We start from the raw sequence: 24,721 nt of genomic DNA on the forward strand, positions 1-24,721 counted from the left end.
TAATTATTACAAGGAGAAGAGAGGTAAGAGGAGAGAGAATCGAGTTTATGATTATAATAATCATTGAGAATACTACAGTGCTTCCCAATGCAAATGCTTAAGGAACCTGTAGGTCGGAGAATTTGATACAGGCGATTTCTTAACATTTTCTCTATATTTATGGAAAGAACTATTTATAGGGTATTTGCTATTGGTGCTCTAAGACCCGTACTCTCTAGCCTTTTATCTTCTTTTGTAAGCCGCCCCAATCTCAAATTGGGTTGGAAAAAAATTCTTCAAACTCCGTCCGTTAAACTGATATTAATAGATCACGTGTTGTAAGCAATAACATATCTTTGTTGCTTGACAGCATCTCCCAAAGGCTCCAACTTTAGAACTGTCCAAGCAATAAAACAAAAATTCTTATCAAGCTTTTTTTGTTGCCACTCTTTGGAATATCCTCATGTAAGAATAAGACCCATACTCTTGCCTTTTATCTTCCTTTTAAGCCTCTCCAAATTGGGTTGAACAAGGTCCGTTAAATTGGCATTAACAAATTACGTGTTGTAAAGATAATATCAATTTAATAGACTGAATTATAAAGAATTCTTCCAACCGAGTTTGAGCGGAAAAATCGGGCAAGGCAACATTGTTATTGATTGAACACATTATGGTGCTTACCTGTATACTCTAATTAAAGTAAGGTTTGACAGATTAGTCCAGAAAGGACATTCCCACACTCTTGTTTCACTAGTGAAGGGAAGAACAATGAATGGCTGTCAAGGCCGCGTTTGGAGGAAAGGGATTTAAAGACGCGGCACCGGCACGTACGCATCTCATTCTCTTCCTTCAACTTGCTCCTTTTATAAACCAATTGCTTTTATGGACTGGACTGCGTCAACTCGAGTACGAGGGGCTCTTTCGTCATTCACGAGGTCATGATCTTAGAACGTTTCGTGGAGTGTAAACTGTTTGACACCGTGTCCAATTAGTTTTTTCCTTAATTGAGATTAAACAAATATCTTTGAATGCTGCTTTCTGGTGAAGGTACTATACGAGACCCAATAGTTTCCAAGAAGTAGGCATGTACACCAAATCTGAGGGTGGTTGTATGGTTAGGGCCGACAATTCATGTTCGCATGTCGGGTTCAGATAGTATCGAAACATCAAATTATAATCCGATCTCATTTAATTAAACAGATTAGACACAACCCACTAATTTCATGTTTGGATCATGTCAAGTTTGCGAGTTGTGTTAACAACTGTCAACCTTTCAAGTTCGAATCATATCGAGACATGGGTATGAACTTATTTAAATAAACGAGTTTGACCCTGTAATTATAATCTGTTAATTTTGTATTAAGTTTGTATCATATTCTAGCGGCATTGTGTGGTGGTTGCAGTGACATCGATAAGGAGAGAGGTGTGCAAATTTTTGTTTGACAAAATACACTTGGTAGTTTGCAGGGTGAGTTGGAATTAGAGAATGGTTTGGCATCAAAAGAGAGGGTATAATCATTGTCAACATGTGCATTAAAGGCACGAGCCACATGGGATGGTACTTACTGGTTCGAACCCATCGCCTTAACATGGGCTGGTTCGTGTTTGAGAAGACTCAAAGAGACCACCACCGGTCCACCGCCGTGAGAGCCCCACCCCCTGCTTTTGCCTTCTGTGCCACGGCGGTTCACGCGGCAACACACCCTACTGACCTTGACTTTATCCAACTTCTGCAGTCAGTCAGTCAGTCAGTCCACTCAGCTCTAATGCCACGGTGAGAACTGAGAACTGAGAAGTCCAGAAATAGACTTTCGTGTAAAATTGGACCACTAAACTAATTCTCGTAAATATTAATAAAATTATTTTAGAGAAATGATTTTTATAATTTTTCATTAAATCTGGGGTGTTCGAAAATTCAATAAATAAAGAAAAAGAAAGAAGAGGAGAACTCATCGATGAAATGATCCACCCGAAAGATATGTATTACAATCCAATTATTGAATGGGAATAAATGAATGAATAAATTATAAAATAAAAAATGATTAATAATAGCGGACTGAGAGATAGAGAGTTCCACAAACAATGAACAAATTCACTGTACATAAACAATATTCATCAAAACAAATTAAGCCTAAAACGAAAACAATCATGGCTATTGTAAAGAAAGAAAAAAAAAAAAAAAAAATTAATTGAAAGCTTTGTGATTCAGCTGGTCATCTAGAAATCACTCTTGCGAAGAATCCATCAAGAACAAACGGGGCTTCTTTGTTGGCAGAGGAGACTCCACCTCTTGCTCCACTACCGAAAGCCGATGAATTTTCTTGTCCGACAAGAACTCCGGCAAGGCCGGCAGGTTCAGGTCGAACCCACGGTGGCTCTGGCTGTGGCTCGAGCCACCACCCTCCGAGAAGGTCACGCTGCTGTTGGTATTGCTATTCCCACCGTCGTAGTGGCAGCGCTTGTGACCCCCCAAGGCCTGGCCGGTCGGGAACGTCTTGTGGCAGATGGTGCACTCGTGGGTCCTGCCGCTTGCGGCGCCGGACGAAGTAGATGGGTTGTTGCTGTTGTCGGTGGCGGCGGTGGCGGTGGCGGTGGCTGCGTTCTCGGAGGAGGACTTGCGGTGGCTGGCCTTGTGGCCGCCGAGTGCTTGGTAGGAAGGGAAGGCTTTGTTGCAGACCGTGCACTTGTACGAGAGCTTCAAGGTCGGTGGCTGTGTCGACGATTGAGATGCGGTTTCAGAGCCGCTGCGGGCAAGCATGATGAGACACAGGGCAAGGTACTCTTCCTCGGTGGATGGGTTCTCGACGCGGGGTCGTTTGGAGCGCTTCCTCTTAGCCCACGGCTCGGTGTACTTGCGGTCGATTTCGTCTTCATAGTTGAAAGGGGTGGCGGCGGTGGGAGAATTCAGAGCTTCCAAGGCCATCTTCTTCTTCTTCAATGGGGGTTTCTTGGAGAACAAGAGAGAAGAGTTCTGAGTTTCTGTATAAAGGAAGGAAGAAAGAAAGAAACAGTGTGTGTGAATTGTGCAGAAGAAGAGATGGGTGTTGTGTTTATATAAGGGTGAGAGTGGGTATTGGGGTTTGGTGGGGCAGTGAAGTCGGTCAACTATAATAAGAGAGAGAGAAAGGGGAAAGGGAGAGTGGGAGTCGTGGTGGGGTGGCGACTGAGCTTCGAGCGGACTTCTTCCAAGTCAAAACGATATGGTACGCCTGCTACAATTAAACCACACACACTCGGGATATTTATATTTATGTATAGACCGACTTTGGGTCTTCTGGCGTGTAAAGTACGCTTTCGCTTACAAATTACAGGTTGGAAGATTGATGGAAATTGTTGGATAACTTTCCAGTGTTTCCACCAAGTACTTAACACTACTGTCAAGTGCCAACTAATTTCATAGGGACATATATTTTTTATAATTCACATATAAAAAATTGTGTGTTTTTTAAACATGTGATAAGCATATATTTTTTATCAAATAAGTGATTGGTACACAACAATTGTGCACCATTCAAGAGGTATGTGGTGGGTCCTACGTGAGACTCATATCATGTCTCTAAGACATTGCACAACAGTTACATAACTATTATGCAAGAGTTATTTTTCTGTTTATTAATGCTATTAAAAAAATATGTAAAAAACATATGCTATTTAAATAGAAGCCACATGTCAATCTTATATGAAGGTTGTAAGAAATTTCCTACAAACTGATTTGTAAGAAATTTCAGTCATTTTTACCCTATCTTCTGATTTTATATATATATATATATATATATATTAATGTGTTTTTTTGTTTTTTATTTGAAAAAATATTTTGATGTTTCGAAAATAATTTTTTTTTTTTTTTAAAGCTGTTTGTTAATGTTTTTATCTTAAGAAAAAAAAAAAAAAAGTGAAAGACAAAGAAATGGTGTTTTCAAATAGAGTAATTCTACATGTTTCTCTTACGTTCTTCCTGTGTTCTTTCAAAGATAGATCTTTAATGGAGTCAACGGGGGCATGGCTGTAATTTTATAAGTATTGGTTAATACCGAAAGGCAAAGATCTCAAAAAGTTAGTTTTGTAAGAATTAAAAAGCAAAATGCCTAACCAAATGAACCCCTTTAGAATTGGAATTTGAGGGGAAAAAAAAAAGGGGGGGGGGGGGGGGGGGGGGGGGGGGGGGGGTAATGGAGTAGTGCCTAATAATGAAAAAAAGTAATAGGAAACAAGTGTCTTCACTTCTTAGTAATTGATGGCTATAATGAAATAAATTAGTAATTGATCGACCATAATTTGTTGACAAATATATAGGTTTTATAAATGAGCAACGCTACGTCGCAAAAACTCTGTAATCCATCCGTAATGGGTGACGTGGATGTAGCATTACTCGGTAATTTTCCATTACATGTTAAATGCAAAATTATTTTTTGGCCATCAATGTTGCCCATTTATGGATGGATTATAGATTTTTCGCTCGGATTTAACATTACTTTATATAAATTGAGATGTGTTTAGTATCATTTTCTTGCACATAATTTTTTGTAAATTTATTATTGAATCAAGGTTCAATCTTTAAAATGTGCAAGATATCCCATGATCTAAAGGATTTGCTTGCAATTAAAAGGTTTTAGCTACCTTATCTGATTTTGATTATAATCTTATTAAATATTATATGTTAATTAATACTAGAGTTGACTAGCTTGGATGAGCCTCAGCCCACCGAATAGTAAATAAATATCCCTACAAGATTCAACCTTTTTTAAATATATATATATATATATATATATATATGTGTGTATATATTAGTGGAACATGAAAAACTCATATATATTAAATTACGTCCAAATATAAAAACAAATCGACATGTTCATATACATTGCATAAAGTATGAACCCATAATTGTAAGAGCTTATTCCATTGTACTTGCACCATATATTGTTAATCCACATTTAGATCAATATTAATTAAAAAGAAATAGAAAAAAAAAAAATTCAATGATAAATTAATAATGTTACATCAGTTGATCGAGAATGATGAAAGAATGAGATGTGATATACATCATTCTATAGTCTTTTTCCTATACTTTTTTGTTGATATGGCATTGTCAATCCACATTTAAATTAATTTTAATTAAAAAAAAATTAATAGTAAATTAACAATGCAACATAAACCGAAAATAATAGAATAATGACCAGAGAATAATACAAAGTAACATTTCTACAAAAATATAGGTAAGAGAAAGATTCTCATTAATTTCACATGACACGTAACTCACGAAATATCAACCCTCAATCTTGAAAGAAAAGTGTTTAAGGTACTATAATTAATGTAACGCATCTCTTATGTGTGTTCCTTATTGAAAACCAATTAGGAATAGACAAAAGCTACCGTCAAGGCGGTTTATAACAAGTATTTATAGTATCTAAACTTCTAACTCTATTAAAACACTGAAATTAAGTTGGTTACGTCGATTTGATGTGCTCCGGTGCATACGAGACACTTACTCGTCCTGACGAATGTGATTTTATTCCGACACCTTCCTAACAAGCTTGTCTTCACATGTTTTGTACCTCATCAGGACGCCCACATCTTCTCCAAATTTCTTCATAAAATTGAACGCAATCTGGTCCACATCAACAATTCTCTTACAAACCCGCATATCAATCCACACAAGTATCATGCACAAATTTAATTGTTTAATAGCTTATGTTATAAGTTTCATGCGATTATATGAACCGTTACATCAATTTGTAAAAAGTAAAAATAGTATGATAATACCCATTTATCATCAATCGTGTAGAAAATAATGAATCTTTATTTTCTAGCCCAATTCCATGAATTTTTCTTTAAAAGAAAAACCATTTGCCAAATTGTGATAACTTCTAGCTTTATAGCAAGTAGCAACTTCCTCTAAAGACAGCTAGACTTTTACGAGAAACTTCCATTGTAAGCCACGTGTTTTTACTATTCCCGATGACTATCCTCGTTGTTTTCTAGAAAAAACAAAGCCCTCGCGCCTCGGACTTCGGAGATACGTACATTGAATGAGGTGCATTTTTAGTTTTCTTGTTGTACAAGTTAGGTCTCCCTCGACCCAATTTCATGTCCCATTCCCACTCCATTTTAATTTTCCTTGCTTCAAGTTTGTTAAGTCAAATCATCAAATAATTTGCCATAACCTTATATATAATTATATGTTGTTGAGTAGGATTATGCAACAAAGATATTTCAATAATGTTAATTACTTTATCCTCTCCTTTTCTTACCCTTTTTTTTTTATAATTTTTTTTAAAAATTTATTTTGAATATAATAAAGTAATAAGTTCGTTTAATAAAACTTTTTAAATGATATTTTTGGCCGATACAAAAGTAAAAATAGTTTTGTAAGTATTTTGTGAATATATATTTTATGTTTGATTTTTTTATTTTAAAAACAAAAACATTAATAAATAATCCAAAAAAGCATTAACACTCGTAAAACGCTATAAACTATTTTTACTTTTATATCACATTATAACACGGAGCCTTAACACTCACAACCTGGATGCATGTTACCATAATAACACTCTTATCCGTTGGAACGCCGAACAAGAGAGCCGCAAACAAAAGCACAACAAACATGAGAGAAACTAAGAGTAATTTTAGAAGTCATTCTTTTGTATTCTTTTAAGAATGATGTGACTTTTAAAATCACTAGTTGATAAAAAACAGTTTTAACATGTAGTTTATGAGTAATGTTATAAGTCATTTTTTTGTCACCCCTGCCTTTGTATTTGAATTATTTGTTAATGTTTTTATTTTAAGAATAATAAATTAAAAAAAAAAGGTCAAAAATTAAAAACGTTAAAAAAGGAAAGAAAAAAGCTAGCATGTTTAGGTGTTTATTATTTTTAATACTGTTTTTTAGAATTCAAATTCTATTAAGATTTTATCAAATTTTTTTAAAATTTTGTCTAAAGTTTTATAGACCATCCAAACTTAATTTTTAAAAATAAATTCTCTCGATATTCATAATTATTAAAAAAAAAAAAAAAAAAAAAAAAAAAACACCCAACGAGCCCTAAACATATAAGATCGGGAGAGAGTGTCCTCGTACACTACAGAGTAGTGACAGTACACACGGAAGCTTCACCGACGCCAACGTTATCTCCAAGCGTGTAGCGCCACGGCAAGCAACGCGGCAATTGTTTACACGAAGACGCTTGGCAAATTAGGTCTCTTTTTAGTCTTTTTGGCTACTTTTCACATGTTTGGCATTACCGACAAGCAATTCATGCCGGTCCATTCTGTTGGGAGTCTCTTTAATGCCGCCACGTGGTCACTGCTGATGCTTCACCTTGCCACGTATTTACTTCTCTCACAGATAATGTATCACACTTGCCACACCCCTAGTGGCTCCCAAAGTTAATTACTTTCTGTGGACAGAAAAGCATTCGAGTGCCTTAATGGTTAGGAAATTCGTAATCTTGTTTTCTTTACCCACAAATTAAAACATTATTAAATATCTTAGCATTGAATTTGAGGGTTTAATCAAGCATGGGGTAGGCTGATCCCAAAAGTTAGGTTGGTAATTTGGTTGTTTGTCAAGGATTAGTTTTTTAAATTTAGGGTCTGTTTGGATTTGCGATTTCGAAAAGTTCGATTTAAGATAACGATTTTAAAATGTGCGATTTGAAAAAGTGATTTTTAAAAACGCAGTTAAGATTTTGGTAAAATCGCAATTTAACATTTAAAATCACAAATTTGCCTTTAAAATTATCTGTTTTCAAAAAAGTATCATCTTATCTGTAATTTGAAAAAGTAGATTTTTTGCGTTTTTAAATCGCAATTTTAAAAAACGCAGTTCCCAAACGATTTATGTTCTGCAATTTGGTTTAAAATCGCACTTATTGTCTACGAAATCGCAATTCCAAATGCACCCTTAGTTCCAATTGAAATTGTATTCATTGTGATTCAAACTATGTGTCCTAATTTGGAACTAATTCTAATTAGAATCGAATCCAAACCACCAAACCCGATTGTCACAATATTAATTTAAAAAAAAAAAAAAACATATAAAGATCGTATTTTTCTTTTACAATGCAGATGTGATAATTTTAACCGACTGTCAAATTTTTTTTAACTAGTGAAAGCTCAAGCCATGTTGATAGCAATTTTTTTTTTTTTTTTTTATTCGCGATTAAATTTATTGAAGTCATTGTGGTTGGAAAATATTTAGGGAATATATAGCGAAATGATTTCTATAATATATATATTTTTTTCGGATAAATATTGGGTTTGGGATGAAAACAAAAAGGTTCCTCTTGACTCATGCGGCTCTCTATTCTGAGAGCCAATAGTCAACGGACACGTCACTGGCTTGCGGATTTCAGCCAATTGGATCACTGTAAAGAAATGAGAAGACGTAGATTTGCGGTTCAAGTCAACACTTTAATTGTGGCGTCAAAGTTTGGCAAACGGTGCAACAAACAAACACAACCTTAGCAAAAGTCATGTAAAAACGGTACAAGTAAATGAAGTAATGCTGCGGCTGAGCCGCTGAGGTCACGTCTCACATAATCACTTCTCATTTTCAAAAAAACATTTTTTAAAGAATCGAATCTTTTACTATCATTTATTTAAATTTGAGAGAATTCAGATAGATAATTGCGATAGATTATTTATAAAATTCATCTACCCGGATAAGTAGTTTAACAGCCCGACTGAAGTCTCATAAGTGATTTTTCAAGATTAGAATCCTCTCAAATTATTTACCCGAATTTAAGAGAATTCAGACAGGTTGTGAGAGACCACTTATAGAATCTACCTGACTGGATAAAAATTGAGTTGCACAATCACTTATCTAGTTAAGGGTGCGTTTGAGATTGCGATTTCGTAGACAATAAGTGCGATTTTAAACCAAATCACAGAACATAGATCGTTTGGGAACTGCGTTTTTAAAAATTGCGATTTGAATCTGCGTTTTCAAATCGCAGATAAGATGATGCTTTTTTGAAAACGCAGAATTTTAAAGGTAAATTCGCGATTTTGAAGGTCAAACTGCGATTTTGCCAAACACTTAACTGCGTTTTTAAAAATCACTTTTTTCAAATCACACATTTTAAAATCGTTATTTTAAATCGCACTTTTTGAAATCGCAAACCCAAACGGACCCTAAATAGATTCAATAAGTAGTATTTCATAGTCACCTGCTCGAATTCTCTCAAATTTGGACAGATAATTTGAGAGGATCTTAATTTAGTTTATCACAATTATCTGTCTAATTTGGACAAATAATAGTAGAAAATCTTAATTTTTTTTTTTTAGTCAATAACTTAATGCCCTTTAAATCCATCTTCCTTTTTCTTGGAAAATCAAACGGAAACAACCAAAGAAAGAGGATAATCCATTTTGCCGTCGCTGCTAAGAAACCTTGGAGTAACATTTTGTGAAAGACGGCACAAACGAGGCTGATGATGAAGTCATGCCTGACATAATCACTTCCATCATAGTAGTTTTCTTGGTTAAATGGGAACTTGACCAAATTTTTTTTAGAATAATATTTCATATGCTTTCTTTTTGTCGTAACAAATAGTATAAAATCGTGTGGCATTTGAGCACTGCAGGGTGACATGGGTCTTCGTAAAGACGTCAGAAATTTGAGTAAGAAAGATTGTAACATCTCGAAAAGTTAAATTTCACGTTGCGTGTGTGGGTTGTGATAATGTTACGTGGCTTTTAAGCTCCACATGAATTTCTTACTAAACGAGATTGAACTTTTATAGACTGATTTTATGGAACGTGAAAGGGTTAGCTCTAAATATGACCATATTTCATATACGGAGTTGGTTGAGCATCAATTATGAATAATGTTGTAGACTACTTTTTTAATAAATTGATTTTTTCTTCAATTTTGAAAAGACACTTCTTCTTCAGTAAACCAAAAAAGCAGTTTTTTGTCCAAAACTTTTCTACGACGTAAAACATAAGAATCTGATGAAAATATGCTCAATTTTCATTTGTAACATGTCACATTTTTAATATATAGTATTTTTACGCCGTTCGATGCAATAAATGGCCTGAAATTGTAGGGGGGGCCTTATCCTTCCATATCGAAAAAAAAAAAAAAAAAAACCATTTAAAGCAAGTCATGTCAATCAGTGTGAATAGTCCCATTAATCTTATTATAAAGTTCTTTACAAATTAACGTGACAGTCTACGTTACTATTAACATGTTAATCACTAAACAATTAAAATTTTACCGATCAATTTTTGTTAATTTATTTATTTTTTCCACATTGTTTCACGTGGATTGTGACCTGAATTTATATATATATACACTAAAAGTTGTAAAATTTCAAACTGTTTCCAGGAAATAGTCAAACAAAATAATATGGAAATCCAAGTTCGTTAAAACCCAACTTGATTGAAGAATAGTCAAACCTCAAAAAAAAAAAAAAAAAAAAAAAAAAAAAAAAATTATAGTTCACACCTACAAATCTCCAATGTAAGTTGTCCTTAACTACATACATTGGTTTATTTTATTTTATTTATTTATATATTAGTGTTTGGTCATTATACTATATATCAGCAATGCTAGTGGGAGTCTAGGTAGGCTGCAATTTGGGCTGGGACAGAGGCCGAATTAAAGCCCAATCTATGACATAAAATCTATAGGTAAATAGCCGGCCTACCTCAAGACTTGAGATTCCCCCAATCCTAGTAAATAGTTTCTAGATTTTAATATGATTTTGTTTTGCTTATTAAAAGTTGTATACGAATTGCAATTTGCAAATGCCATAATTTTAAAATTTTGTTAAACCATAGTTTATCTTAGAAGTTTAAGTTGATAAAAAAATTATTTATTTAATTAATATTCTAACACTCTCCTTCATTAAGTAAGGCACAACACGTGAAATATTTAACTGAAATAAGATAAACTGTAAATACATGGTTTGAAATTAAGACCAATAGTTTTTCTAATGTCATGTTAAATTACTAATTATTTCAAATATTTAAGCTGATAAGAAATTGTGAATTTAATCGTTTAATTAATATTCTAACAAATTTCATATTTTTTTTTAAAAAAAAAAAAAATTGGATGTCTATTTTTTTTTATGTATCTTTTTGAGTGATTTCAAAATGTGCGAATTTTAAAAACGCAATTAAATGTTTGGTAAAATTACGGTTTGACATTTAAAATTACAGTTTGGCCTTTAAAATTGTTCATTTTTTAAAAACGTAGATTTTTCTACATTTTCAAACCGTCATTTTAAAAAAATGCACTACCATACGAGATACTTTTCACAATTTTATTTAAAAACACATTTTTAACCTACGAAATCGCAAAGTGTTGCGCGCCCCCCCCCCCCCCCCCCCCCCTAAAAAAAAATAAATTTGCCCAAGTTGTGTAATTTGTCCTAAGCTTAGCCCTGATTGTTGAACTCTATGAAGGATTGGGCATGCTTGATTTGGGCCCATTGTCTTCTAATCAGGGCTTACCTCAAACATCTATTATTGTAGGACTCAAGTTTTTAGACTCAAGCCCATTAACCCATGGGTTGTTGACTGAATAAGCCCATTAACCCATGGGCTGTTGGCGGAATAAGCCCATTAACCCATGGGGCTGTTGGCTGACTCAATGACACAAAGCACACCCATCCACACACCTTTGCAAAGAAAAACCGCAACTTGTGAAATCTCTCTCTCTCTCAGACTCTCTCGATGGCCACCTCGCTTCTCTCCCCACTTTCAGCTCCACCCTCCTCCACCGTCGAGGAATCTCGAGTATTTGGGCAAGTGGGTACCTCTTTCGGGCTCCAAAAGTCCCCTTTCCTCCACGGCACGAAGCTCTTCTCTGCTTCTATCGCTCCCCCTAGAAACAGCACAGCTCGAAGGTGCTTCAGGTCCCCGCTTGCCAAGTCCTTGGACCACATTCCCAAGCAGTTCAGGGAAGAAAATATCAAAGATGGATGTTAGTCTCTCTCATTTTCCACTATTCATTTCAGTTTTCTTCTTTGTTTTGGGATTAATTAAAGTAATCTTAATCGAATATATTTCGTGAGCTCTTTTGCCTGAGATGTGAAACGACGAAATGGGTTAAGTAAATTCAATTACATGGCTTTGTTTTAGGTGAGTTTTATTGGAAATTAATAAACCATAATGTTTCCAATAACTAAACTTTCGGTTTTTTTTTTTTCTTAAATATTTTTATTATTATTATTTAAAAGTTCAATTTGGAGTGCTGATAATTAGAAAGGAAGGCTTTGTAAATAGTGGAGTATTTCATATTTTGACTTACAATTAGATATTAGTTACCCAACTGTACAGTTGGAGAAAAATTTATATGGTCCTAATCCAGAATTACTATGATTGTTCCTTCATAATTGTGTCACTCTCCCACTAACCGTTGATGTTAATGACTTTGATTTGGACTTATTATTAGTTGTAAAGAAAGGCAGCTAGCGAATATATCAGCCTACTTATAGTTGAACTGGATCCAAAAATTTAGATTGTTCTTGTTAGTCTGATTTTTCAAGGAGCAACAACCCAAGTTCATATGTTTCATGCCTTTGTTAGAAATGTTTAGTTGTTTTATGATTAGCGCTTACATTATGACAGCAGACTATTTGGGGAGGTGAAGAAACCATGGATCATCGGGGAGTTAACTTAAAGCCTCAGTATGGAGCTAGAATTTTTTTTCTTTCTTTTTGTTTTTTAAGTACACGAACCTTTGATATCTTCAATATGCAGCGACAAAGTAAGCCAAATGTGAGTACCTTTCTGAAGAGCGCTCTAAATAGTTCTGGGAATTCATTTAACAGCTTGGAATCACAAGCAGTTGGAGAATGCATGGTTACTGACCTGTTTATATTAAAGTACGACCCTAGGTTATTCATGGACTGGTAGAAAGAGCTACTAAAAATATGCTTACATGATTATTTTCATTTCTTGCCATGTTGTCATCTTGCTCGTTTTAGCTTGTTCATATCTTGTCTAGTACATGTTTGTTGTGGGTGTCTTTGCAACATAGACTGTGAGGGATTGCTTACTTTTGAGAAGGGGCTGTACTTGCTGAAAAGGTGCTTTAAATAAAAGTCTCAGTTAAGAAAAAAAAATAATTTGAAATTGCTACTTACCTTTACCTCATTTTTTCTTTGGTAGTGATGAACAATTTCAAGAATGCACCCCAATATCTTTATGGCCTTAATGCTTCACAAATGGACATGTTCATGACAGAAGATAATCCCGTCCGAAGGCAGTCTGAAAGAGTTACAGAGGTTCTTCTCGCTTCTTACATACTCCTTTCTGTCATCTGATTGGCGTATGATGATATAATAATAAAGAAAATCTATTACATATTATGCTTTTAGGAAGTGGACTCCCTATAGAGCCTAAATGTTATTGCAGCAAAGTCAGTTAATCCCAGGAGTTCTTATCTTTGACAACTATTGACAGGAAAGCATCTCGTCTGCCCAGAATTATTTGGACCATGGAGGGATGTGGAGTCTATCGGGCATGGGTGAAAAGAGTCCTTCAAAATATAGTATGAGTGTAAGTATGTATCGTGGAGGAGCCAGAGGATATGGAAGACCTAGAACTGCTCCTCCTGATTTGCCTTCGTTGCTCTTAGATGCTCGGATATGCTATCTGGGCATGCCGGTGAGCCACTATACTATATCTAATTGTGATGGCATGTTTTTTCCATTTGATCTGAACCATCTTGATATTTTCCTGTCTGCTTGATGCAGATCGTACCAGCAGTAACTGAGCTCCTTATTGCACAGTTTATGTGGTTGGATTATGATAACCCTTCAAAGCCTATCTATTTGTACATAAATTCACCTGGAACGCAGGTTAGCATTGGAATCTGTTCTTTTAATTTTTTGATTTTCCTCCATATGAAAATTTGGATTGGGAAAATTATACTTGTAGTGCCTGAAACTAGGAATTATATTTTATTGTTGAAGCTTGTGTACCTAACTCATTTCATCTCTGTTAATGCCATTTAGAATGAGAAGATGGAGACTGTTGGATCGGAAACTGAGGCATATGCCATTGCTGACATGATGGCTGTAAGTATTATCAACTCTATGTGGCATTATTCGCATCTGTATTAATTGTGAAACAGAGAATAATGGTGCTCAAGAAAGGCCCATGGAAATAGCTCAATTTTCTTCATATTTATTTTGGTTAGCTTATCATTTATATTAGTTGTTTAACCTACTTTACCTGTGCATGTATTTCTCCATCTGCTTGAAGTATGTCAAATCAGAAGTCTATACTGTAAACTGCGGCATGGCATATGGTCAAGCAGCGATGCTTCTATCACTTGGAGCAAAGGGTTATCGTGCTGTACAGCCAAATTGCTCCAGTATGATTTACTTCTCTCTAAAGTTCAAAAGATTAGAATGAGTACTGTCTGCACATTTGTTCTGCACCATTTAAGCTCTAAGGAGAATGGCATGTTTGCATCCCTGCTAGCAATTTTGTCTTGGATATTTCTGTTTACTTAAATATCTTCTTTCCTCCCATGTTTCTCTGGGCCAAAAGCTTTGTATACATATGGTGACTCCTATTATGGACAAATTTGGTTTAATTTAGAACATTTAATCTTACTACTCGACACCCTTACCTCGCTAATGTTAAATTTGTCGTGCCTATCGTGTTCCATGATTGGGAGTTGGACTCATTGAAGTCATTTTTTGATTAATTATGCTCGAATATGCCAGTGATTGATGGGACTGATATATTAAATTGGAATCTGAACAAATTGAACATTGTCCTTGTAGACTGGTGTTGCATGTGTAAGTATATTGATGAGATGGTTGATCACTTGTTAATTCAGTGCTAGATTGCTAGAGATTTTTCGTCCTTTGTTTATGCGATTTTTGAGTTTCAATGGGTCATGCCTCGGAAAGTGGTGGAGATGTACTTTGCTTGAAAAGGTCTCTTTCGAAGGTGTAGAAGTAGGTAGTGTTATTAGGAAAGTGACCTTCCTTTGCCTTATGTGGACAATATGGAGAGAGATGGATAACTGCATGTTTAATTGCATTTAGTTATCTACTCTTGAGCTAAAGTCTCTATATTTGCAGTCATTGTATGAGTGGTGTACCTAGGTTTGTCTGTGTTCATCTCCCTCCCTTGGCAGGTTTTGTTGATTATTTGAGTTTTAGTTTGTAATTCTTTGTAAAAGATACTACATATTTTGCTTTTTTATGTGTAGATTTCCTCTTTTTCTAATGAAACTTTTGTTGCTTATTTTTTTCAAAAAATTGGATTCTGTTGTTTGCAGTATTACTATTATTATTACTATTATTATTATTATTATTATCATCATCATCATCATCATCATCATTAGAAACAAGGAAACCAGAATTCACATTTAGCCCAACATCGTTCATGCATTTTGTCGCTTCGCACCCATTTTAAAACATATTTGGTGTTACTTTTGTCCACTTTCTCCAGATCCATTTCCCATATGTGAAACCTTTCCAATCTTATTTCACCTGGAAGAATATCTCAAACATTTTTCAATTTTTTCAAAATCCATGATGAGATTGGAACTAATTGTGTCTTACCTACGATTTGTCTGATTTTTCACTTTCACTTTCACCTTTACCGCCTGCTGATCGACTAATATATGTGAAACAGTTGGACCTTATGTTTGGTATGTGCCTGCAACTTATATACATTTAAGCTCCATCTTCTTTTGATTCTCTCTCTCTTTTTGTTGCAGCGAAATTATATCTGCCGAAAGTCAACAGATCAAGTGGTGCTGTAATAGATATGTGGATTAAGGTACTTGCTCTCTCCTCTCTCTCTCTCTCTCTCTCTCTCAGCTTCTTTGACAAGCTTCTACTATCAGGCCAAAGAGCTGGATGCAAATACCGAGTACTACATTGAGCTATTAGCAAAAGGAATTGGGAAACCCAAGGAAGAAATTGCTAAAGACATCCAACGACCTAAATATTTCCAAGCACTGGAAGCCATAGATTACGGCATTGCGGACAAGATAATCGACTCAAGAGATGCTGCCTTTGAGAAGAGGGTAATTTTTCCATTGTTCTTTGTTTCTGTTTTCCTTTAAACACTCATTCCTCCTTGTTAGTTCTAATTATAATTTCCCTGGTCAGAATTATGATGACATGCTTGCTCAATCAAAAGCTATGAGAAGAGGAGGAGGAGCTAGTCCCCAAGCAGCTCCCTCCGGATTTAGGTAAATTAAAGAGCAGTGTAGCAACCATAAACATAGAGAAGGAAAAGTTGATGGGGTTATCCAAAGCGTTGGGGCTTCAGCTGAACCCCTACTTAATGGTACCACCACAAGGCACTACTTCTTCAGTACTCTTTTCTAAGTGCTCTATACGTGGGTATCTTTGAGAATCTATAATGTTTAATCACTTTCCTGACCAAAAACATATGAAGAATATTAAGTTTTGGCTTCTTCTTTTCTTTTTTTGTATATATGCTACCTGTTTTTAGTTGCATTTGCAGTTAGCCAGTTACTACATTTTCAAGTGTTATTCTCAATAATGAGTTTTACGAATAGCGGTTAGTTGAGGATCGTAGATGCGGGCGGTTATTAACCACCCGTACTTCACGCCTACTACATATCGATGTCAACAGCCATAAAGATCAAATGTGCAAGCTACTATAAAAGAAGGAAAAAAAAAAAAAAAAAAAATTGTTTCCACACGTTATATCCTTCTGACTTTCAAAAGGTTGCACTAAACATTATTCATTTTTTATAGTTTAGATTAAATTGTAATTTGTGCACCATCTTTTCTTTTCTTTTTTCCTTGAACCTTCCATCCAAAATGTTCAATTTAATCAATTGATGCTATATAATTGTTGCGGTGCTCTTGTAAGATTAATTAATTAAACATGCTGGGTGGAAGGTTCAAGGAAAAAAAAAAAAAAGATTGTGCACAACCAGAAGGTTAAATAGATTGTGCACAACCAGCTAGGACCCGAGTTTCAAGTTATAAGTTGGGTTTTCAAGATATGAGTAGGCTTTTCATGATCGAGTCTCAAGGTTTGAATTGGCTTTCCAAGATATGACTGTCATGAATCTTAATCAAATTCATAAACTCTAACCCTTTAATTTCGCATTAAGTTTACAGGTCGAATAAAAAATTAATAGCCCTAGTTTTAGTTGCACCTCTAGCACAAAGACTACACGTGAGGTGAGCTCTCTATTATTTTCTCAATTTTATTTAGATATTATTTCTCTTTTTTAAAAAAAAATATATATATATATATATATATATATATATATTATTTCCAGTATATTATGTGGGGGAGGGTAGAGAGAGAGAGAGACATAGCATTTGTATGGAGCCCAATGTGAAGAGGACCATATACGTTACAGATCCAGAGTTTCAAGTAGAGGCAAATGAAATTGCTCGTATGTAATTGAATTGCAAGCGCTTATAATTCCAACAAGCAAGTTGATCTATTAGATTTCCACCAAAAACATGAAAAGGACAACAGCTCTGTCCATAAACAAACAGAAACACACCCCCATAACATTAACCTGACACTTCCAAAACCAAAACAACCCACATACATAAACACAGAATACACAAAATCTCTCACAAAAATCAAGTACAACCTACGAGAGAAAAGCACAGCCGAATTGCCCACAACCAAGAGATAGAAGCTGAAAGCAACTGTGTAAGCCAATGGTTCTTCAAAACTAATTTTGAAGATTTTAAAAAAAAAAATCTGTTGGAGATGCCCTTAAGAGTCCAAGCTTTTCACAGCAAGGATGCTTCAAAAGCTCATAAGCATGCTAGATTACTGATCGAGTCTTACACTAGTCCACACTTCGTTACAAGATATAAATCCAAGATCCAATTCACCATTGGTGTAAAATTCAGATGTACATTATGGTTTATCTAAGCTTTGACCAAAAAAGGAAAAGAGGAGTACGTCACTAGAAACTCATAACTTTACTAGGGCATAAAGTTCTCAACTCAAGTTTCACAAGCTTCGTAAGAATTGAAGCGTCACATAGTAACATAAAACAAAAAAAAAAATTATACGTACGGACTACTATGGAACAAAGAGGATATTCTACGTTTTGACTTATGCAGGCGGGTTAGGGTACACTTTCGGCTTCGGCTTGACCTCTATTTCATTTACACTGCGAACATAGATTGCATCTGGTTCATGACTGCAAAATGAAAAGGCAACACATAAGGGCTAATATCTTTGAGGGGGAGAGAGAGAGAGAGAGAGAGAGAGAGAGAGTGAGTTGATCTTACGGTTTATCTCCCTCTTCAAATGTGTAACTTGATGCCACTGCCAAAAGGCGGCCATCTCTGCTAAACGAAAGCGCTGCAATGCTTGTCGGATATCTTGAGTACTAAAAAAGAGAAAAACAGAAATTCTAAGAAATTCAAGCTTGCCACTATTTAAATCAAGACCTTAGTATCATACAACCAAACTTTTACCTGATACAGCCTCTTCTTGTTGTTCCCATCCCACACATTCACATAACCATCACAACCTCCAGTTGCAAAAGTACCATAGCTGCAGGTTGAATTTGGAAGAATGAACTAGTAACTAATTGAGTAGAATGGAAAGAAGCTGCTATATTTAATCTCAGGATGTGAACTTAATTAGCCAAACTAAGTTCAAAGGTAATTTATCCAACTCCAGATCCAACTTGAAAGGGCAATTGTGCAGTCTTCTCAGTTTGATTACTTGCAATAGGTTATCCACATCAGCCACTCATGTGGAAGAACATATGAAATTTGATTAAATTATATTTGCAGCTTTGCTTTTTATGTATTTTATTTTACATTATATTATGTATCAGCTCAAGTTCCCAAGTGACCTTACTCACATTTTTGTCAGGTCAACAAAATTCTTACTCCCCTCCATGCCTATTATAACATGAATAATCACTTTTTCAGTTATTATGAGAACAGATTCTTGCCTTTATTGGCAACAACCCGGGATGCGATTCTTGTTTTGAATTATCCACCTAAGCGAAAACAGGTAATACCTAGGAAACGAAATTGACAAGAATGATCTTCGACAATGCCATCATTTAATCATAAAAATAAAAAAATAAAAAAATCAATGCAGTAAGAATTCAAACAATGCAACCATTATTCCTCATGGGGTGTTTTGGCCTATCCTTTATGTGTTCCATCAATTAAAAATTTCAAGAATTCAATGCAGACAGAATATCAAATACTTACACGGGGTGGAATGCAATGGCATTTACTGGGTAGACAATGTCCCTTCCAGCCTCTGATTTTCTATGACACTTAAATGCATACCTATAAAAAGCTAAAAATCATCAGTAAGTAAAATGCTAGCTGAGAGGCATGGAGCAGAATAAACATATAGGCATGCCTGCATTTTCATGCAATAGTACCATAAGAGGCCAGCCAATTCCTAGAAAGTTGGTCCAGCATGGTCACAACATGACCATGCTAGTCATTTAACCAAGAATGTATAACAAGTGATATGCCATACACTGCAATAATTGTTGAAAACTAACAGAAGCACACCCCCACAATGTTAAAGAACTTTTTTTGTAATAGAGAATACTAGAGAGGTAGAGATGTAGGGAAGAATTAAAATGCCTCAAGTATTTTGTGTCCCCTAAGTATATTTACATGCACTCATTTGTGAAATCAAGGGTATGCAAGAAACATCAAAATTGATAATTCATCAGTAGGAAGTGCTCTGGTGCAGAGATACTCAGCATATTTTACGCAAACACAAGAAGCTAGAAAACTGCAAAAATTGATGAATACAAGGCACATTATTCAATTAATTTTATGCATGTCAATGGTGTATCAAAAGATCAGCACATACTTTTTGGCTTGACTAGCCTCTGAGAGATCAAAAAATTCCATTGCAACTCGTCCTTCGACAGAACTAAGAGCATATCCTGCATACAGAAATGAGGTGGAATAAAATCAAGAGAATAGGGAGCAAGAGTTCATCATATGGACAAAACAAGCGGACTAATTTTAGCCAAGTGTTATAACCCCTTCCCATGACTGAAGAGCCCATTGACCAAATACAAGCTTCTAGCGATGTATCTGTCCTCTTTGACCCACTATTTCCACACTATGTTGTGCTATCTAAGGGTGCGTTTGGGATTGCGATTTCGTAGACAATAAGTGCGATTTTAAACGAAATTGCAGAATATAGATCGTTTGGGAACTGCGTTTTTAAAAATTGCGATTTGAAATCGCAGAAAATCTGCTTTTTCAAATCGCAGATAAGATGATGCTTTTTTGAAAACGCAGAATTCTAAAGGTAAATTCGCGATTTTAAAGGCTAAACTGCGATTTTGCCAAACGCTTAACTGCGTTTTTAAAAATCACTTTTTTTAAATTGCACATTTTAAAATCGTTATTTTAAAACGCACTTTTTAAAATCGCAAACCCAAACGGACCCTAAATCAGAGGAGGATTTATCATCCCCTATCAAATAGATATACTAGAAATTCTATTGCAAGATCACTTATTTTAGTAAATTAAAAGGAATTCAAACAACACAGCATAAGAAAAGAGCAACTGCCTGTGGTATAACGGCAAATTCAAGATATTGACTTGATTGCAAACCTTTTTTTTATTAAGTAATTCAATCTTATTAGAAAGCGTAGAGGGGCATAACCCAAGTACACAGAGTATACAAGAGCGACATCCAACTAGGGAGTTTAGAAACTTAGAAAAGCGGGAGCTGTTGTGAGCAGCTGTCCAAACATAAAGAGATTTGAACATTAATAGCTTTGAGCAATGAGAACTTGATTGCAACCCTTATAACAATAAAATCTGAAACCAGTCTTTGAATGAGAAAGAGAATAGAAAATAGCCAGCATGGGGAAGGGTGTTTAACCACAAAACCATATGAATTTATTTTGGCAATTTTAGGACATCAACTGCAAGGAAAAGATTGTCACTTCATACAGTAGTGCTTTAAAATTCATAAAGTCAAAATTACCTGTTCCATTGGGATAACAGCGCACACATCTAGTTTGATATTTCAATGAAGATTCCCTTCGCTGTTCAGGTTGGGACATATTTCTCAAATCGTAGACATTTACATGTCTTCCAGCAGTTGCTACAACTAAACGATTTCCAACAAGAGAAAGTGAGTAAACACGCTCAGGTTGTGGATATGTCCCAACAAGAGTGCGATCCTGCCCACTTGCACCTCTAGGATCCCAACACTTCAGGGTTTTGTCCCAACTACCTGTGATTAATTGCCCTGGTACAATTGACAGACAAGGGAAATATTACATACTGTGAATTATCCAACAAATGAAACAAGAATGGCTCTGTCTGAAACATTATATATTTGATTACCAAGTGATACCCAGTATAGCAGCACCATTTTAAGGAAGAAAGGGGCCCCAAAACTCTCTATGCAAGAGAATCTTTTGCATTAAATTGGTAACTGCATCTGTTTGTAATGACAATGGGGTCTTAATTTATAATTATTGTCATTTAATGACCAAAAACCATCCAGGGAATTAATGCAACTAATCCAACAAGGGATCCTTAATTTCTAATCTCAAAACTCGGTAAAGGCCTCAAAACCCTGTCTGCAAAGTATCTTTTCTCATAAATTAGTAACTGCATTGTTTGTCCTTCCTAGACAACGTTACAGCAGATATTACCAAGCAATGCCAGTTTGGACTGTATACTGATTACTAGGCATAATTGGTTTCTTACATAGAGTACCAGGAAGAGTGGTCACTTGTAACCAACCATTTAAAATCATTATTTGGAATGTAATTACTATTTGCCATCCAAACAACACGTTTGGCTTGATATCAAGAACAGAATTTAGCCAGGGCAAACTTCTTGACTCCCCAGCCCTATAAGAGCTCAAGATAGGTTACATGAAGTGAAGAAATGAGTGTGACTTCAATGGCCAGAAATGTCAATAACACCATATCATTTAAATTTAGAAGCTCCATGTACATTTAAAGTATTTGGGTATCTTAACAAGTTCAACTTCAGCCTCAGGCAACTTTATGGAATATTACAGTTGTCAACCCTTACAGTTACACCAGTTGTAGTAGAGACGGGGTCAATAACCCTGATACCTTGCATCACATTTTTCAGCAATAATTTCAATACGAACCATGTCATTGAAAATTCTTACATTTACCAAGATAATTATAATCTTCAACTTGCAAGCATGATATACTGATAAGTTAAAAGTTCAACGCAATTTTCTTAGAAAGTGCCTGACAGATGTCTGCATGTGTAGTCTCAATTGGTTTTTGCTTATCTTAAGATTATCATGTAGTAGCACCCTCCAAGCATGTATCAGGGTCATTTAAGAATTGACAGGGTTTGTTATATATATTCTACAATTGATTTGTAATCCCTAACATTCAACATGGTGTACTAGAAATCTAGGCCAGTACAATTTGGTTTGCATGACTGACAAGAAATGTTCTTTGGTATTTTAAAATCATCTAATAATGCTCTGAGCTCTTTCATTGCAAGCAGAAGCTTGTCTAAATCGTCACATTTCAGCAAAAACAACTACAAGAGAGTTAGAAGAGCGAAGGAGATGAGAGTACCACAAAAACAAACCTGCTGCATAAGAGTACTCAACACAACGCACAGGAGCATCATGCCTTCCCAAAATATCCTCCTTATTAGAGCTGAAAACAAGCCTGAAATAATAATGTCCTCAAAATTATAATCAACATTGCAAACTGGGCCACAAAAACCAGATAGAAGCAATGATCTAAAAATGTAGATCTCAAAGACAGTAATGCAAAGCCTCAGGTATATTCAGTTGGATAACAAAGTCATAAGCTCAGCATAAACCAAATGGTCAAATCAGCTGGCTACCTTATGCTGAATTTCGAAAAAAAAATCACTCTGTAGAAGAAACATGTCAACCATAAACCATGTCGACAAAAATAGAGCACAATCAAGGAGAACACATTTTAAAATCTTACCCCGGAGAACACATTTTATTAATTGAACCCTATACTGTCATATATAATATGGAATCTAAGCTTAACATATTGCATTTTCTTTCCCGTTTCTCTCATTCCTCGGGAACCAAACATAAAATTAGATCAGAAAACAACGCTTTCCCCGAGTAATTGAACTAAGCTTAGTTGAGTATATGTTTTCATGTTCTGAGTTCCGCACAATAGAAGAAGTCAGCTTCAACATTTTCAAATCTTCTTTCTCCATTCCCAAACTTCCTCAGCGACCAAACAGAAAAATAGAGCAAACAAACAAGAAAAAGATAAAAGAACTGACCGCCTCACAGTATTATCAGCGCCGGCACTGAACCCCGAGGAATCGTCGTGGAAGCAACAGTCGAGGACTGGACCGCCGTGCATAAACTCGCCTCGCAGCGCGTTGGCGCTCGCATCGTACAATCGGACGCTCTGGCCAATCAGAACAGAAACAGATGCTTCAATTTGAATCTTTTGTGAGCTTTAGGAATAGGATCACAGAGAAAAGATCGAGGAAGAAGAGGCAGGTGGCTGGAGAGTAGAGGTGAGAGCGTACCTTGTCCCATGAGGACACGAGCAGGTGATCGCTGTGGTTGGAGAATCGGAGGTTGGATATTCCGTCGGACGGCGGGTTCGCGAGCTCGCGGCCTGGGGCCGGCGGTGGGACAGCTGTCATGGCGCGCTTGGACTTTGTCTGAGACTCAGTGAGAGTGAGAATGAGAGTGGGAGTTAGGGTTTTTGGAGAGAGAGAGAGGGGGGAAGGTGAGTTTGAAAAATTAATAATAAAAACAGAGATTGGGTTTCGATTGAGATTCAAATAGCTTTGTGAAAGCCCCAAAAGATTTTTGAAACTTTTTAAACGGTAGGGAATTTAAATTCAAACGAGCCCACGACGACATGGGATGGGTCCTCATGGGAGCATGCCGGTGACGTTTGGACTTTTTTCAGGAGTTGGCATTTCTCTTGTATTAAACAAGATATAGTTCTCTTCAAAAAAAAAAAAAACAAGATATAGTTGAATTTAAAATTCAGATAAAAAAAAAAAAATGGGAGAGAAATATTGTTCAACACATTCATTAATCACACTTGTTTGATATGACTTATTTTAAGTGAATTTTTTTTTTCCTTTTTTCTCTCTAAGTATAAAATGAAAAGTGATTTAAGATATGACACATCAAAAAAGTATAACATGAAAAGTAATTTAGGGTGCGTTTAAGATTGCGATTTCATAGATAAAAAGTATGATGTTAAATCAAATCATAGAAAATGAACTGTTTGGGAATTGCGTTTTTAAAATTTTACAATTTGAAAAAGTAGAAAACTGATTTTTCAAATCGCAAGCAATTGAATGCTTTTTTGAAAATGCAAAATTTTAAGGTTAGTCTGCAATTTTAAAGGTCGAACTTCGATTTTGCCAAATTCTTAACTGCATTTTTAAAAATTACTTTTTCAAATCGTATATTTTAAAATTATTATTTTTAAATTGCACTTTTTAAAATCGCAAATTCAAACAAACCCTTAAGAAACGACAGATCAGCCTATGTAAAATTAGTGTCAATAAAAATGTCATCTTGACAAAAACATGAGTGATAATACAAACAATCTCACTCCAATTCTCCTTTTAAATTTTAATGGTAGAATAAATTTTTTTTTTTTTGGGAAAGCCAAATGGCGGATTCATTCATAACTGTCAACAACCAAGAGCAAAAAAGCTCCAAGTATCCAGAGGAAGTGCCTCTGAAACTACGATCTCTCGGATGCTCTCAGGGAAGCATGCAATCCAAATTCGTTCATTAGCCTGCTGTG

General features: G+C 35.4%; 3 protein-coding genes across 3 annotated transcripts; 1 reads left to right on the forward strand and 2 right to left on the reverse strand.

Moving 5' to 3' along the window:
- Window positions 1-2,050: 2,050 nt before the first annotated feature.
- Window positions 2,051-3,185, reverse strand: LOC133881856 (zinc finger protein ZAT10-like). Its single transcript, XM_062320901.1, has one exon. It carries the CDS (start codon window positions 2,900-2,902, stop codon window positions 2,204-2,206), a length of 699 nt encoding a protein of 232 aa, XP_062176885.1. The 5' UTR covers window positions 2,903-3,185; the 3' UTR covers window positions 2,051-2,203.
- An 8,424-nt stretch (window positions 3,186-11,609) lies between these two features.
- Window positions 11,610-16,453, forward strand: LOC133882380 (ATP-dependent Clp protease proteolytic subunit-related protein 1, chloroplastic). Its single transcript, XM_062321532.1, has 9 exons — window positions 11,610-11,914; window positions 13,105-13,220; window positions 13,399-13,602; window positions 13,692-13,796; window positions 13,953-14,015; window positions 14,203-14,314; window positions 15,680-15,741; window positions 15,809-15,991; window positions 16,077-16,453. The coding sequence occupies exons 1-9, from the start codon at window positions 11,665-11,667 to the stop codon at window positions 16,161-16,163; spliced, it is 1,182 nt and encodes a 393-aa protein (XP_062177516.1). The 5' UTR covers window positions 11,610-11,664; the 3' UTR covers window positions 16,164-16,453.
- A 1,246-nt stretch (window positions 16,454-17,699) lies between these two features.
- Window positions 17,700-23,838, reverse strand: LOC133881913 (mitotic checkpoint protein BUB3.2). Its single transcript, XM_062320982.1, has 9 exons — window positions 23,472-23,838; window positions 23,217-23,347; window positions 22,530-22,612; window positions 20,920-21,186; window positions 19,783-19,858; window positions 19,158-19,238; window positions 18,402-18,480; window positions 18,213-18,313; window positions 17,700-18,121 (listed from the first exon to the last, which is right to left on the reverse strand). The coding sequence occupies exons 1-9, from the start codon at window positions 23,589-23,591 to the stop codon at window positions 18,034-18,036; spliced, it is 1,026 nt and encodes a 341-aa protein (XP_062176966.1). The 5' UTR covers window positions 23,592-23,838; the 3' UTR covers window positions 17,700-18,033.
- Window positions 23,839-24,721: the final 883 nt, after the last annotated feature.

This window comes from Alnus glutinosa, chromosome 11, assembly GCF_958979055.1.
Source record: "Alnus glutinosa chromosome 11, dhAlnGlut1.1, whole genome shotgun sequence".
NCBI classification, from domain to species: Eukaryota; Viridiplantae; Streptophyta; class Magnoliopsida; order Fagales; family Betulaceae; genus Alnus; species Alnus glutinosa.

What these genes read in the sequence shown, in the direction of transcription:
- LOC133881856 (XM_062320901.1), bottom strand. Translation starts at nt 2,902, where the DNA reads ATGGCCTTGGAAGCTCTGAATTCTCCCACCGCCGCCACCCCTTTCAAC.
- LOC133882380 (XM_062321532.1), top strand. Translation starts at nt 11,665, where the DNA reads ATGGCCACCTCGCTTCTCTCCCCACTTTCAGCTCCACCCTCCTCCACC. An exon ending in AGAAAATATCAAAGATGGAT is followed by an intron (nt 11,915 to 13,104) that starts GTTAGTCTCTCT and finishes TTTCTTTGGTAG; the next exon opens with TGATGAACAATTTCAAGAAT. An exon ending in TATGCTATCTGGGCATGCCG is followed by an intron (nt 13,603 to 13,691) that starts GTGAGCCACTAT and finishes TGCTTGATGCAG; the next exon opens with ATCGTACCAGCAGTAACTGA.
- LOC133881913 (XM_062320982.1), bottom strand. Translation starts at nt 23,591, where the DNA reads ATGACAGCTGTCCCACCGCCGGCCCCAGGCCGCGAGCTCGCGAACCCG. An exon ending in CTGTTATCCCAATGGAACAG is followed by an intron (nt 19,859 to 20,919) that starts GTAATTTTGACT and finishes TTCTGTATGCAG; the next exon opens with GATATGCTCTTAGTTCTGTC. An exon ending in GCCATTGCATTCCACCCCGT is followed by an intron (nt 18,481 to 19,157) that starts GTAAGTATTTGA and finishes TTCAACCTGCAG; the next exon opens with CTATGGTACTTTTGCAACTG.